Below are 17,049 nucleotides of genomic sequence, written 5' to 3'. Positions count from 1 at the left end.
TTATATCTAGAAGGGATTAGATTAGAAATGGGTTTAGTGATATATCCATGGTCAGTGATGTTATGGTTAATGATTTCTATTTATGGCCGGTTGAGTGGGTGATTGAATTCCCTGGATTGAAGGATGGTCCCATGTTTTGTATTGATGCTAATCAGAGGGATGTTACTGGTTGGAGAGATAATAATGGGGTGTGTAAACAATTTTCATGCAAACAGGTGTGGAGAGATATAAATAATTTTGGTGACAAAGTTCCTTGGTATGATATTGTGTGGTATGGTAACTGCATTCCTCGAAATTCGTTTATATTATGGTTGGCTATTTTGAATAGATTGAAGACCCAGGATCGAGTCAAAGGTTGGGAGATTTCTGGTAATTTACTTTGTCCGTTATATGCTATTTCTTCTGATTCCCATGATCACCTCTTCTTCAAATGTGAATTTTCTCATCTTATTTGGAGTTATTTTTGTAATAAGATCGGTCTTAATATCTTTTTTGATGATTGGAATGATTTAATTTTGAAATTGAGCGTTTCTTTCAAAGGGAAGTCGGTTGAGAATTTGGTTAATAAATGTGTGTTTGCCAGTTGTGTTTCTCATATTTGGAAGGAGAGAAATTCTAGACTCTTTAGTAGTAGGAGGAATTCGCATAAGATGGTGATTTCTTGTATTGAAAGTGAAATACAATTGAAGCTGTTGGGGTTGAGGAAAAAGGCTATTATGGTCAATGATAGAGTCTTTAAGACTTGGGGTATTTCTGGAATGGATAGAATATAAGATATGGAAGTCATATTTTGCTTTCTTAGATTGATGGTTGGCGGTTCTCGAGTTTGGGATTGGATGAGGATGATGCTTAATTTTGTTGATTTTCATTCTGTGAATTGGTGGGGGTATTTTTGGAATAAGTTTATATACAAAGGAATTGACGGATTGTGTTACTGGTTTGAGAGCTTGCTTTCAAATCATGTGACGTGTACCTGTGGGATTTTCTGTTTAGATATGATCTTAATTGAGATTATTCAAATGGAGAATCCTAGACATGTGATTGATGCCATGTCTAGTATGAAACTTGTTCTGAATTTATGGAGGGTTGGTGGTGGTTTTTTGTGGATTGGCTTGTTTTTGGTGTGCAGGAAGTTTTTGCAAAGGATGGAGTTGGTGTATATTAGCATTCAGATGGACTCTGTTTTGTTGAAGGCCATGAGCAAGCTCTTCCTGTTTGAAGAGGATAAGAGAAGTAAAAGAAAAAGTAGGATCGATGGGAGGAGAAGTGGCAGAAGGCTCTGGATTGAGAGTTTGATCGGGTTTTTATATAGTAGGGATAATGTGTGTTTTAGTTGTTATTTCTTTTATTTCCCTTTTGTTATTTGTTTATCTAGTGTTGTGGGATTGTTGGGTTATATCTTAAGGCTAGTCCTTTGGACCGTGGGTTTTTTTAAGGGCCTTTCCCCTTGCTTTGGTCTTAAGGATATTTTGTGGGTTTGGTGGTGCAAGGGGGTGAAGTTACCTTTTTTCCCACTTTCAATAAGTCTTTGGGCTAGCTTTAAGGATAATAAGGGTGGTTGGGGTAATGGGTGGATAGGTTTGGAAATTAAAAAATGGTTAGGAAGTTGGTTATGGATAGGTTGGTTATATTTGGGATTTGTAGGTTGATTTGTTCTTTTGTTGGATTTGTATTCTTTTATTCTTTTTAATAAAGATTGCTGAGCTTTGGCTCTTTAAAAAAAAAAGGACATATCCTAAGGATCATCTCAAGCAATAGGTAGACAATACTGCTTTGAGGATTCCATAGGAATAATACAATCATGGGATAATAGAGTACATCACATGAACATATAGTTTATCACCTACAGGTTGCAAACCTATCATTGCTCCACTGAACTGTCTATAATAGTCCATGGTCATCATCTATACTCTGTTAGATGACTACATCGCAACATCGCTAGTAAATTCATGGCATTTTCTTATTATTTTTCATCACTCGTCATCCATCGCCACCTAATATATTATAAGTATGAAAATACATATATGGTTAAATAAAAAATCATCTCATATTGTTTCATCTAACATCGAATATCTTAATTGAAAATAATAAGCACATATAGCATTTAGTTATCTAAATACTTCATATCTATGTGTAAGGTGAAAGTAACTATGCACTCACCTTGTTTTAAGGTGAAAGACTTTTAGTTAGATCAGCGCTCCAAATACGTTTCATCTTTTCTTTTAAAATAACCTAGATATAAATATTACAACTTTCGATTATTGTTTATATTATTCGTGGCTATAATTATAGTTTTTTTAGATTTATCAATAATCCCAAATGAAAAACTGACTTATACCTGATAAGAAACAAACATGTAAGATTGTGTCGGAGGTAAGATCTATATGGCATATAAATATATATTGTTTAGAAAATCCACTTTAAACACCTCACTAATCTTACATTGCCATCACTACCGTAAGTAGATCGATCAATATAACGACAGGTATTACTGATAAAACATATTTATAAGTTCATAATAACGATTATAAACATAAATATAAGCTATACTTGAAGCATAGAAAGCATAAATCAACTTACAGGTTGATTAGCAGAAAACCGGACAATGCGTGGGCAGAACTTCAAAACCAAAAAATCTATTTCACCAGGCTCTCTAGTGCTCCAGAGCTTCGCTACTAATGCCTAAGAAGTACTAGAACTGATGGGTTTTATAGGTTATAAATCCATGCATGAAGCAGAAAAATACTTAACTCTTAAGTTCGCATGCAACCTATTTGGATCGATGTTTTCTCTATTGGCAACAATAAACTATGAACATGAAAAACCCTAGCGAACCTTAGGTAATTTCCAAAATACTATAAAGTTAGGGTTTACATACATTTTGATTCTTATAGCAAATAACCAAATTAAAACCTTCTTCTGAACCCTAGGTAATTTCCAAAAAACTATAAAGTTAGGGTTTACATACCTTTTCATTTATATTCGATTGTTATAAATACAATGGGACTAAAACACTCTGACTAAAAGTGTACTTTAAAAATACAAGTATTTTATAAAAGTATACATACTTACTAGCACAGTATGATAATGAAAAGAAAACAAAAGTAACCCCCCACACCTAAACCTTCCCCGTATTTCTTATACCCCTGTTCTCGCACAAACAACATAGTTGAAATTCCTCACAAAGACCTCTACTACCCTGTCGCGGTGACTTGTGGATGGGTCAAGAAGGGACCAAAAGAGGTCCATGAGGAAAACCCAGAGGTGGATTCTAAGGAATACCGAGAGATGAATTATGAAAGGGAGGATTCCGACTAGGAGCCAAGAAAGGATGAAAGCGTCGAGGAAACCCTTAGCGAGCTTTACCCTATTGGGAGTAGGAAAGAGACCCTTCCACCTCTCTCTTCCCACGATACGTAAGCATACAATATAAGTACTCCTGGAGTAGACGTACCTAGTAACAAAACAATACCCACGCAAAGACATGCTTAGTGATTGGCACCTACCCGGTTCATGACACATTCCCACAAAGGACAACCCAACTACCCGCCTAATGGCCAACGATCCACAATCGACGTGCACCGTACTCTGATCCCCAACACCCTCACAATCCAAGCACCACCCCATAGGGGCCACAAGTGACCCATCTAGACTCTCAATTTTCGACTCTCCATTGTGGACTAATGGATACCGAGGGCGAAGTTCGATATACGACAACGTAAGTCCGACTCCCCACGAATAGCAAGAACACCATTCCAAAGCCTTATGGAACCAAAAAGTAGAACTAGAGAACCATACAAACCGTCTACACCCCATAGAGGAGGAAGTGGTCACCCTGAGACGACACCCGATTACAACTGAGATTAGGGCAGCCTTAGCAGAACAAAGAGCGGAAGGGGTCGCTCATGAAATGAATAAAATGGTCGAGCACTTTGTGCGCCATTTCGGCATAGGAGAATCACCACACTACTCGCCCTAGGTTTATAATGCCTTAAACCGCAACCAGTAGTAGTAAGCCAAGAGAGGTACGCCCTCCAAGAACCCATGTGATATAAATCCAATCATTGTATAGGTGGCTATACCATATCCCGATAAAACATAACCTTCATGCGATGCTTAATTCTACTCTCAATCGTAAATACATCATAGGGATGTAGGTTGAAACAACGAGAAACGTATAACAAAACATGTGATTTATATGCATACATGCATAAGTTCATATCTATAGTCATAGATAAGATATGACTAGAGATAACCATAGTGACTCACGAACCTGTATCCCATCATGTAACGGAATCATGTCTCCCCATGGAAACAACTAGCTAGCCGGCGAAACACTAATTCTGCAGATGGACCCCACAACCTTCCAAGCCGCTGTAACAGCTATCGTGGCACACCTCAATGCCAACAACACAAACGAAAATGGAAGCGGTGTCGATAATTTCAACCGTAATAACAACCAAGGAAACCAACGAAGGACAACTTACCAAGACAACCCAAACTCCAAACCTAAGGTCATGAAGCGAAAGTTCGGGAACGAAGAAGGAGGCAGTTCGACTCAGAGGCTTACCAAAAGGCAACAAGCGGGAGCAGTCCTTACCCCTACTAACCCTACTTCTCCCACATCGAGAAAATCATATCTTGGAAACTTTCCACACTGCAACAAGTGCAAATACCATCATCGGGGAGTCTGCCGAGAATTTTTTTGCAGAAGGTGCAACAAGAAGGGGCACATCTCCCGCTACTCTAGGGCCCCGGCCCCATGCGTCACTCCAACCCTCAAACCAGAAGTGAGTCCAATATGCCACACATGCGGTGAAACAGGACACTTCAAGAGGAATTGTCCAACAGAGATGAATGACGGAGGAGTTGACAACTAGACAGGAAGAAGCAACAAGGAACCCTACCGAGATTTTTGGTACGTTCCCAACAATAAACTTTATGCATCGAATTTTCACAAAAAGGTTTTGTCAATTAAAAACATAATCAAAAACTATTTCCTCATTCGAGCAAATCGTGTAAATCACGGAGAAACTAGAGATCCTTGCGAATGGGCCATGATGGTTCCATATAAACGTTAGTATCATATATAGTTAGGATTCTACAAACTAAGAGTGTGTGATCCCGCCTTATTTCCTGTCCCTGGTCTAATTTTTGATTAGGGCAGAACAAAGCAGTCGATTACCTTTTTAAATCCTAAGTATGTACGGTTAGGTCACACCCATCTATAATAGAAAAACCTAGCAGAATTCAGATTACGAATTCCATTGCTTTATATCAGCACTCTCGTATTTCTAAAACACCCAGCAAGCAGGAACAAAATAGATGCAATAGTAACAACAAAAACGGAACCGGTAGTGATAAGAACATGAACGTAGAACACCCTATCATTCCTAATAACCATCACTTCCCAATCGACGTAACATCTGTTATAATAAGGAGTCCAACGTCATCAATTGGCACGGACTGGCTTGATTCTCACCTTACAAATTTAGAGCACTGCAAAGAGACTTCCGTCTTACACAACCGAATAACAAAACTCTTCTAACCTGTAACGACAAATCCCTAGCATCCAGACCCATGAGCTTCTATGTAAGAGATGTCACGCTCTTTCCTAGCCCCAATAAAGATTGAAAGCAAGAAACAAAAGACATCAAGGGAATCCGAAAAGCTTCCAACCTTCCCCCAGATATTCCCAGAATCCCTTTGGAAACCTCAACCATGTGCTAAGCGGAGTTAAATCACCTCGACTCTTGGAACCATCCCAATAACCAAAACCCTGATACCACTTAGCACGGCCACAAAAATAGATAGTGTCTGATCACAAGAACGATATAATAAATGAGGGAAATATCGGATCAAGCCTCTAACCGCAGTAAGCACCTATCTGACTCATAAGGAGGAAAGGCAAATTGTCCATAGCACCACTGACTACTAATAAGTCAAACAAACCCATCCTCAAGAATCGATACTCCCTACCCCGAATCAGAAACTTGTTCAACCAACAGAAAAGAACTGGCAGAGGCCGACCCACCTTTAGCTCGGAACACCATAGGAAGAAAACTCCCAAGGTAACCTAAGACTCATAAGGTCAGCTACACCACACGCAACCTCAACCTTGGTGATAATAGTGCCAACTCTTAAGGCCCAGAAACTCTACTTCTAGGACACCAGGAGCACGATCCCTAGTAGACCATTCGAAAGTCCTCGTCAGGATAGATCCGGTAACCTATAGCCTTTGCTTATCATAAGAACCCAGTTTCGTACATTTCACATTCCACGTATTCAACACTCATAAGTGTTTGACCACAGAATATCTGAGAAATCCCACTCGACAAGATCAAGGTAAACAAGAACCCCCCACCCCGAATAGGAGCATGTGTAATAGACATTGGCAAAGCTTGGGATACCCACTGCCTCTAATCGAGTACTCATATAACAACAACTACCACTTGAGCATAGGAGTTGCACCCTTTGAGGCCCTGTGTGGCCGGAGGTGCAGATCATCCTCTGTTGGGCGGAGGTGGGAGACACCCAGCTAGCAAAAGGACAAACGCCCAATAGCACACTCACTGGACCCGAGATTATTTGAGAAACAACGGAAAAGATAGCCCAAATCAGAGCACGACTCCAAGCATCGTAAGACCGACAAAAGAGTTATGAAGATAGCAGGCTAAAGCCTTTGGAGTTCCAAGTAGGAAATCAGGGTATTATTAAAATTCGCCCCTTGGAAAGGGACGATACGATTTGGAAAGAGAGGTAAACTAAACCCCCGATACATCGGACCATTCGAGATCCTTGCCCAGATTGGTCCGGTAGCCTACAAACTCCAACTACCCGCTGAACTTAGTAATGTATACCCCGTATTCCATGTGTGAAACCTATAGAATGGTCTATCGGACGAAACCCTCACAGTTCCACTAGATGAGATTGAAGTAAACGAGAACCTTCTATTCGTTGAGCAGCCTGTCGAGATTATGGATAGAGAAGTCAAGCGCACGAAACAAAGACGCATCCCCATTGTGAAGGTTAGATGGAACGCAAAGCGCAGACCGGAATTCACGTGGGAACGCAAGGATCAAATGATGCAGAAACACCCTCATCTTTTCGCTAGTTCGTAAGAATGACTTCTAAAGAATTTCGGGACGAAATTCCCTCTAACGGGGGGATGATGTCACAACTAAAAATTTTCAAGTCTAGAAACCAAGCCCAAAAGAGTCCCGTATGTGTAATAATAGTTGTAGCTATGCTATTATTATGCTTTGGTAATGTAATGTTTTTGGAGAATTTCTATCCTAAACTCTCATGAACAAATCAATCTAATGTGATATTTGATTTACGTCAAAATATTTACCATGCAAACCATAAAACCCACACCTTAGAATTAATACACTTTAGGACCATAAACACTTCCCTAGGAAGCACCATGGTCGTGAACACCTCAAGGAATCAAACTTTAGACCATAAACTCTTCTTCTTGGATATGTTTGGCCATAAACAACTCCCAAGGAGTCAGTTTGGCCGTAAAATCCTTCAAACCACCATAAGTGGACCGTGAACCACCATAAAGGGAAGCATATTGACCATGAACACCAATCTAAGCCACCTTTAGGCCGTAAACACCATAAGGGACCCCCCTTAGGTCGTAAACTACCTTGGTGGACCTCCAATAGACCATAAACCTTAGTTTAAGGTCCATTTAGACCGTGAGCCTCCTTTCCAATTGAATGTGTTTACGGATTTTGAGCTGTAAAGGGCTATTTCCAAGGCAAATCTCAGTAATTCATGCATTACCCAACAGTAAACCAAGCAAACATCCCATCCAAATTCTTATCCCCATATGGTAGAGCGTAAATCCCCTCCTCAATTCACAACTCCATTTCACATTCTGTAAACCTTCTGTAAACTCTCCCAAGAACTCAAGGCTTAACTCCAAGATCCATTACTTCACAATTCTTCCTAGTTTTTGGTAAGTAGTTCATGCCTAGTAAATGGTTCATACATTTAACTATTGTGACTCTTCTACTCACACATAAATTATGTGTTCATAATCTTATGCTAGCAAAAATTCCCAAGAAGTTCATCCAACACTTCAAGTGTTATAGGCTCCAATTTCTCACCTCATATCTTCCACCACACTATCTTCTAACCGAGGTGAGCTTCATACCCTATCTTTTGAGTGTTCTTTGTTTTGGGGGAGAATACAAGTCAAGGGTCTTGTGAAATCTTAGTATATTTGCTTGTTTATGCATATATGTTATGATTTATGTGCTTAAAGTTATGAAACTCCATATAAATTGTTCAAGAACTCGAAATCTTAAAGAGTTTGAATTATATTCCACAAATTATGTATAGAAACAAGAACTAGTATGTTACAAATTATAAGTCACAAATTGTTATGACAAAAACCATAAGGATTTTGCTCAAAGAAATTACTCAAACAAGTTTTTGGACATAATAACTTGAAAAGGGGTTAAATTATGAAAACTTTATTATTTTGGACTATTTTCGGCCATATATATATATATACAAGGATCATTTTGGAACATGGGATAAATTTGAGTAATTATTGAACATCTCAATTTCTAAAGGACCATAAAAGAAAATTTTGGGTAAACAAGGGCCTTTTTGAACAATTTCATAAATATAAGTCTAAAATGAGTATTTTAGAAGAAATGGGCCATTTTCAACAATTCACCAAGTTTTGAATCACTTATGACGCCTTTTGACAAATATGAGTCTTAATTGATAATTTGTAAAAAGAATGGCCATTATTGCCAACATCGATAATATTGAGTTATTTTTGATAAATATGATTAAGTGTGGATTATTTTCAATAGACAAAACGAAAACGAGACACCTAGTCAACGAATACAACTATTGTTATTTATTTAATAAATAACGGATTTCAACTATTAGCACAAATATCTGTTAGTATTCTAGTCAGACGCATCTCCACTGTACCTATATATATATATATATATATATATATATATATATATATATATATATATATATATTAGTGTACGTTTAAAGTCCTGTAAAAATTTATAACCAGAGTCTTCTGGAGGGAGAGCGAGAATTTGTGTATAGGTCTATACGGGGTTGACACCCCGCACCTTCGTTGTTCGCTACAGCTAGACCGGCCAGTCTAGGGTGACAAATGTCGTTAAACGAACCGGGCGCGTGAGAAACGTCAATACATGCCTCTATCATATTAGTATGGTTATAATGAATCATTAGAATATAATAATGTTATTTAGAAATTTACGTAGGGAAAACCTTACAGACAAATTGGCATATTGAGTTGACCGCCCCTATGCATGGTAAGGATTGTCCACATTCGTTGTGTTGATCGTCCACTTGCATTGTGCGGATTGTCCACAATCGTCTGTTGATTTCTCACACCTATCCAGTCTTAGGGTTTTTAAGACCACAAACGATTACACACACATAAAATATAGGATTTTCTGGAGAAAACGATTTTATAAAATTTTCAAAAGATGATAACTAAAACACACACATGCAACTGTACGTGATTGGAAACAAGACTTACAACTATTTTATACAAGAAAATATAGGATTTTCTGGAGAAAAAGATTTTATACAATTTCGAAATATGATAAACTAAAACACACACATGCAACTATACTAGATTGGAAACAAGACTCACAACTGTTTTGACAAGAAAACACTAGAATTTTCTGGGTTTCTAAACTATCACAAATTTTTATACAAAAATGCTTATGAACTCACCAACATATTTTATGTTGACGCTTTTCAAACGACTTGTATTCTCAGGAAATCAGTAAGCAGGTTAATGGGACGCGGATTTAGGATTATTTTGCTGTAGTTTGGAATTTATTTACTTATGTCTCTTTTGTGTAGTTTGAGAACAAATATATAATGTAAAACAATGTAAGTTTGTTATCTTAACATATGAGGTATGGATTTGCTATGTTTCATTTATGTTCAATTGTTATGATACTACACAATGAAGTCACCCGCCTCCGGACGTTTCCGCCGTCTGGTCCGGGGGTGTGACATGTAATTTACTTCGTGCGTCTTCAATTGCCTGGATGCATAAGCTATCACCTTTCCACGCTGCATGAGGACACAACCTAAACCTTGGTTCGAAGCATCGCAGTAGACTATGAAGTCTTTGGTTCCCTCTGGTAAGGATAGCACTGGTGCACTACAGAGGGCTCGCTTCAAGGTTTGGAAGGCGGCTTCTTGCTTTTCCGTCCAGTTAAAAGATACACCTTTTTATGTCAAAGTGGTGAGGGGTTTGGCTATCTTGGAAAAGTTCTAGATAAATCTTCGGTAGTAGCCTGCGAGACCCAAGAATTGTCGAATTTTTGTTGGTGTCTTCGGAATCGCCCAGCCTTCAATGGCCTTGATCTTGGAAGGATCTACGTGAATCCCTTCCTCACTGACTACATGACCCAAGAAATTTACACTGCGAATCCAGAACTTGCATTTAGAGAGTTTTGGATATAATCTTTCGGCTCTTAGAGTTTCTAATATTTGATGGAGATGCTGACCGTGTTCCTCATTGCTTCGGGAGTATATGAGGATGTCATCGATGAAAACGATTATGAAATTATCGAGGAATGGGCGGCAGACTCGATTCATGAGGTCCATAAATGCGGCGGGGGCATTTGTTAGACCGAAGGGCATCACAACAAATTCGTAATGACTGTATCGCGTTCGGAAGGCAGTTTTTGGAATGTCCTCTTCTCGGACTCGTAGTTGATGATAACCGGATCTTAGATCTATTTTGGAGTGGGTATCGGTTTTTAACAGTGAGCTTATTCAATTCCCTATAATCGATGCACATCATAAAGGATCTGTCCTTCTTCTTGACAAACAAGACTGGAGCTCCCCAGGATGAGAAGCTTGGTCTGATGAATCCTTTGCTCAACAATTCGCTTAGTTGACTGGATAACTCCTGCATTTCGGCGGGAGCTAACCTGTAGGGTGATTTGGCAATTGATGTGGCTACGGGTACGAGGTCGATTTGAAATTCAACCTGTCTTTCTGGGGGTATTCCCGGAAGGTCTTTCAGGAAATACATCCCAGAAGTCGCATGCCTCTGGGATGTCTTTAATGTTTACTTCTTCTTTGGCTTTATCCACAACATGAGCGAGGAAATCGTAGTTTTTCTTGTGCAAGCACTTATGTGCCTTGATGCACGAGATAAGACAAAGATTGGCGCTAGGCTTATCACCATAGATCATTAGGGTTTCGTGATTGGGAAGGTGAAGGCGAACAGCCTTCTCGCGACACATAATATCAGCATGGTGTGGGCTTAACCAATCCATGCCGATTATCACATCAAAACTCCTAATATTTACTGGCATCAAATCTATTTGAAATGAATGATTGTTTAGTGTTAACGTGCACCCTACGTAAACATCTTTGGTTATTTCGGTTTTCCCATTAGCCATCTCCACCGTGAAGGCTTTGTTTAGCTTCTGGGGTTGTTGGTTTAGTAAATGTTTGAATTTGTTACTAACGAAGCTTTGCTTGGCTCCGCTATCGAATAAAATGCATGCGTAAGTGTTGTTAAGTAGGAACGTACCAGTAACAACCGTCGGGTCTTGAACTGCTTTACCTTGACCCAACGTCAATACCCTTCCTGATCCTCCTGTCCCCTAGTTGTTGGCTTTGGGGCAATCGCGTTTGAAATGACCAGTTCCTCCACACCCATAACAAGTGTGACTAGCCCCAGCGTTATTGTTGTTGTTATTGTTGTTGCAGTTGTTGTTGTTGTTATTCGGATGTTGGTTCTGTTGGGGCTGAGATCTGCAATATTGTGCGATGCATCTCCCTGCACTCTCCATGGTGGTGTAAACCACATTTGTTACACTTGGGTAGGGTTCCTGAGTATTTCCTGGTAGTAGTTGGTGTAGATGAGGCTGGAGCATGTGGTGTTGAGGCAACCTGGGCAGTAGCAGCGTGGACTGCTACTGTTTGTTGCTTATTTGATGACTCTTGGTTTTGTCGCCCTTTTCTCTTGTTGTTCTTGCCTTTCTTGTTATCACCTTCCTTTTTTACTTCAGTTTCCCCTGCTTTGGCACCCTTCTTGTTTCCATGGTCGTATAACTTCTTGGCTAGCCTTTTAGCACTGTCATACGTCTCCGGGTTAGCTGCTATTAGTTGTTTCCGAAGAGTGGCAACCTCCTCCTCTAATGAGCGAGTCCGATCGATGGGATCCCTCGATATTGTGGGGTGGTCCTATATCACCTCTGAAGTGGGAGGCTCGCTGGGGACTTCATTAGTGTCCCCATCTTCCTCCATATCCTCGTCAGGTTCTCTGAATTCATACTCGGTCTCCATGTATTCATCAGGTCCTACACCTGGATCTGCTTCCTGCCCCATAACAGGTTCCCCTTCAATCAATATGTTGTCCACCAGGGCCTGGTAGTAAAGGATACCTTGTTGGACCTCTTCCATGACGACTGCGTGAGAAACTTGAGGGGTGAGAAGTGTGTAAGGGAAGTATGTAGATAGCATTCCAAAATACTCCTATAGTATTTTAATTGTTTAAGTTTGAGTTCCTTAGAGCTTTTGGATATGAGGTAAGTTTATAGATTCATTTCCCAACATGATCACTCCCAAACACATGTTGGTTGTATTTTGAATAAATATAGTTGATCAGACTATATTTACCCCTAATACGACTACATAACTATCCGGGTTTAACCACGGTGTTCAAATTCCTCCAGAGACTTTTGGGGTTATAGTATTAATGTACACTTAGGTTTTATTTTATTCAGAGTGTTTTAGTCCCATTGCATTTATAGTTACATATCTTGTATGATTAGATATGCCAGTTCACTATAAACAATGCTCTGATACCAATCTGTCACACCCCCGAACCTGACGGCGGAAACGTCCGGGGGCTTGGGTGACTTCATTTTTATAGTATCATCACATAGTATATAATTGAAACATAACATCATCATCATCACACATGTAATATAACAACATTCATTGTTTACATCAAGTATTGTGTTTCAATATTACATGCCAAAATAGTCAAAGTACGATGAAATATAACAAAATATCCATGAATTCTTTCTGCCCAACCTGCTCAACAGTTTCCTGAGAATACAAGTTAATTTAAAAGTTCAACATAAGAATGTTGGTGAGTTAATAAACATGTTTGAGAAAATGATTTGTATTACTTTGTAAACACCAAAAAATCCTATATTTTCTGAAAACAGTTTTGTATGTTTGTGTCCGATCTTGTATTAATGCATGTGTGTTAATGTTTACTAGAATGCAAAGAGAGTATGGAGAGAATGACAAAGAGAATATAAAGAGAATTTAAAGAGAATGACCCCAGACAACCGATGTTATCTGTGAAAGAGAATGCTAGTATCTCAACCCCCGAGGTTGAGTACCAGCGCAAGTATGTTACCGAGTAATCCAAAGAGAATAGAGAATGGTTTCCCCGTAAATTTTATAACGTTAATTCCTCTAAGCGAGTCGTTATAACCATACTAGATAATGACAATTTCGACTGTCATGGCGTTTTTGCACGCCGGCAGAATAAGGTAACGTTTTTGTCACCCTAGACTGGCCTAGTCTAACTGTAGCGAACAGCTCAGGTGTAGGGTGTCACCCCCGTATAGATCTATACACAAATTCTCGCTCTCCCTCCAAGAGACTATCGTTATAACTACAAGCTACGATTGTACACTCAGTTGGTGTCAATCGATACGTCTCACTGGATCCTTAATCGAATTTACGCGAAAAGAAACATATAAGGTATATTCCTGGCCCAATGAACATGTAAGTGGACAACTAAGGCCCACTAAGCATGTAAATTATTTCTAGGCTCAAAAGGAATGAGAATATATATCCCGAGCCCAATATATATATAAAAGGACAACTAAGGCCCATTTAACATGTATATTATTTACAGGCCCAATGAGCATATAAGGAATATCCCAGACCCCAATAAACATGTAAGTGGACAACTAAGGCCCACTAAGCATGTAAATTAGTTTCGGGCCCAATAAGGGTAAGAATGACGTATTTTATCCGTTGTTGGTTACGTTGACTGTATAAGCTTTGATGGTTACCAAATTGACGTGAAAAGCCCATTTTTTTGTAAAAAACAAAAAGAGATATTTTTGGTCCTAAAACTGAAAATTTACAATTAGGGCACCTTTTTGGTAAAAATGACAATTTAGGTCCTTTAAGGACAAAATTTGTATTTAAGGCTAGTTTTAAGTAGAAATAACATTTTTAACCCACTTTTGTCAAAAATATCATTTTTTGCTTGGTTTTTATGAAAATGTGCATTTTCGGCCCATTTATAAATAAATTCACCTTTTTGGCCCAAGTTTGAATAAATTTACATTTTCTTGTCCCTCTTATCAAAAATTTACATTTTTGGCACAAATTTGTTGAAAATGACATTTAAGCCCACAAAAGTCCAAAAATTTACAAACTTGGCCCAAAAACTCGAAAAAGCCCAAAAGAAGCCCATTTATGAATTTTTAGACTTCTAGCCCTTTTTAAGGTCACAAATATCAAAAAGATTCATATTTATCAAAATACATTCCTTTTGGTCCCTTAAAAACCGTGAGTTACATAAATTACCCCATTTTTGGTTATTTTGTCACTTTTGGCCCCTTTCATGCAAATCTCATAGTTTTAAGTAACTTTGATGTATTTTAAAACCTTTTCTTTGCATAATAAGTTGAAATGAGTGTTATGTTCTACAAATATCATCACATTTTAGTAGATCTTCAATTTCATGGAGTTTATAACACATAATCACATATATAACATGAAAAACACACAAAATCATGCATACACACATAGATCTACATAAAACAACTTGTATTCTCCCTCAAAGCATAGTAAAAACCGAAAATATGGGGTATGAACTCACTTTGCTTTGAAGATTTCAGTTTTTGACGAAGAATGATGAGGATCTCGGACCTATAAGCTTCTTATGTGGAGGTTTTCGAATCTAAGATGGATCAAGATGATGAACTTTGATGATGTATTCTCGAGCACACACACAATCACACACGATTATTTTAGGAGGAATTGAGAGATTTCTTGATATTTCTAGAGAGAAGTCTTTGGTTGAGTTTGAGAGAAAAAAAATGAAGGTGGTGGGAGTTTTTGCTCCTTGGCCGTGAATAAGAAGGAGGAGGGAGAGAGAGGTGATTGGACTTACCTAGATGCATGAGTTTTCCATGGATACATGATGGATATTTAGCATGGATACTCACCATGCAATGGTCAGGTGTCATCCCCACAATTTCCCATATTATTTGCCCCTTTTTTTGTTTATGATAGTGGGCCGTGAATGAGGAAGGATGGGGTTTACGGCCCAATTCCGATGAAGAGATGGGTTCACGGCCCAATTGCAATGAGAAGATTGATTCACAGCCCAATTGAAATGAGAAGATGGGTTCACGGCCCAATTGAAATGAGAAGATGGGTTCACGGCCCATCATGGTTCAATAGAATGGTTCACGACCCATCATGGCCCATGATAAATAAGTGAGTTATTTTAGGCGCAACATGGCCTAATTGCTATGGTTTGACGAATGTGGGTCCAATTAGAGCCCAAATGGGGTTCATTGGCCCAAAATCATCAAATGAAAGGTTTACTGGCCCATTAGGCCCAATAAGAGGATCCTGGTCCATCCTGAGGTGAACCAGGTTATTAGGGTTTCAAACCCACAATTGAGTATCTCAGTCGTATTAAATTAGGTTTTGGACTTCACTCAGGAGTTTTGATTCAAATGGATGTTTTTGATTGAGCATAGAACATGATATCCACTTAGATTACAAGTTTTACAAGAGTTGATGTTTACATGAAAACAGAATTTCCTAGCTAAAAATGCTAGTTGTGACATCATCCCCCCGTTAGAGGGAATTTCGTCCCGAAATTCTTTTGAAAGGTAGAACTACGAACGAGAGAATAGGTGAGGGTACTTCTGCTTCATCTGGTCTTCACGTTCCTATGTGAATTCCGGTCTACGCTTAGCATTCCATCAAACCTTCACAATCGGAATGCGACTCTGTTTCGTACGCTTCACTTCCCTATCCATTATCTCGACCGGTTCTTCCACGAACAGGAGATTCTCGTTTATTTCGATCTCTTCCAGAGGAATGACAAGGGTTTCGTCTGTTAAGCACTTTTTCAAATTCGAGACGTGGAACACGGGGTGTACGTTGCTGAGCTCCGCAGGTAGCTGCAGCTTATATGCCACCGGGCCAACCCGGGCTAGAATCTTGAATGGTCTGATGTATCGCGGATTTAGTTTCCCCCGTTTCCCAAAACGGATCATCCCTTTCCAGGGAGAGACCTTTAATAGTACCCGATCTCCGACTTGGAAATCCAGAGGTTTTCGTCGTTTGTCAGCGTAACTCTTTTGTCGGTCACGCGATGCTCGGAGTCGGGCTTTGATTTGGATTATCTTCTCTGTCGTTTCTCGAATGATTTCTGGTCCTGTAAGTGTGCTACTCGGTGATTTCCCTTTTGCCAGCTCGGTGTCAGCCACCTTCGCCCAGCAGAGATGTGATATGCATTTGCGACCATATAAAGCCTCAAAAGGAGCAACCTTTATGCTTGTGTGATAGTTGTTGTTGTATGAGAACTCAATAAAGGGCAAGTGGCATCCCATGATTTGCCAAAATCGATCACACAAGCTCGGAGCATGTCCTCGATGGCCAAAATCGATCACAAAATCGATCCCCGTATATTAAAGCATTTTGAGTATATATGTTCGTTTTCAAAATAATAAAACACTAAGGATGTCATAATCAATACACAACATAGCTACCACGTAAAGACCTATGGTCTTGAACAATATTTCATGTTACTCAACATCATATTCAAGTCTCCAGCAGTCTTAACACTACTACCTGTGATGCTTATAAATTGAGTGGGTCAGGTTGGGAAACCTGGTGAGATACATAGGGTTTTCAATCTCGAAATGTTATTATGATAATATTCCATATTTAACAACCATGCAAAACCAACTATTACCAAATAATATTCAATAA

The 17,049-nt window shown here is 39.1% G+C and overlaps 1 protein-coding gene across 1 annotated transcript; it reads left to right on the top strand.

Annotated features, from left to right (window-relative positions):
• Positions 1 to 47: 47 nt before the first annotated feature.
• On the top strand, positions 48 to 773 carry LOC145112066 (uncharacterized). Its single transcript, XM_079048281.1, has one exon. The coding sequence runs from the start codon at positions 48 to 50 to the stop codon at positions 771 to 773; it is 726 nt and encodes a 241-aa protein (XP_078904407.1).
• The last annotated feature ends 16,276 nt before the right edge of the window (positions 774 to 17,049 follow it).

The sequence above is a fragment of the Lactuca virosa genome, chromosome 5, assembly GCF_052849685.1.
Source record: "Lactuca virosa cultivar CGN04683 chromosome 5, Lactuca_virosa_CGN04683_v6, whole genome shotgun sequence".
Taxonomy (NCBI): domain Eukaryota; kingdom Viridiplantae; phylum Streptophyta; class Magnoliopsida; order Asterales; family Asteraceae; genus Lactuca; species Lactuca virosa.
This window is presented reverse-complemented; position numbering and strand designations above follow the sequence as displayed.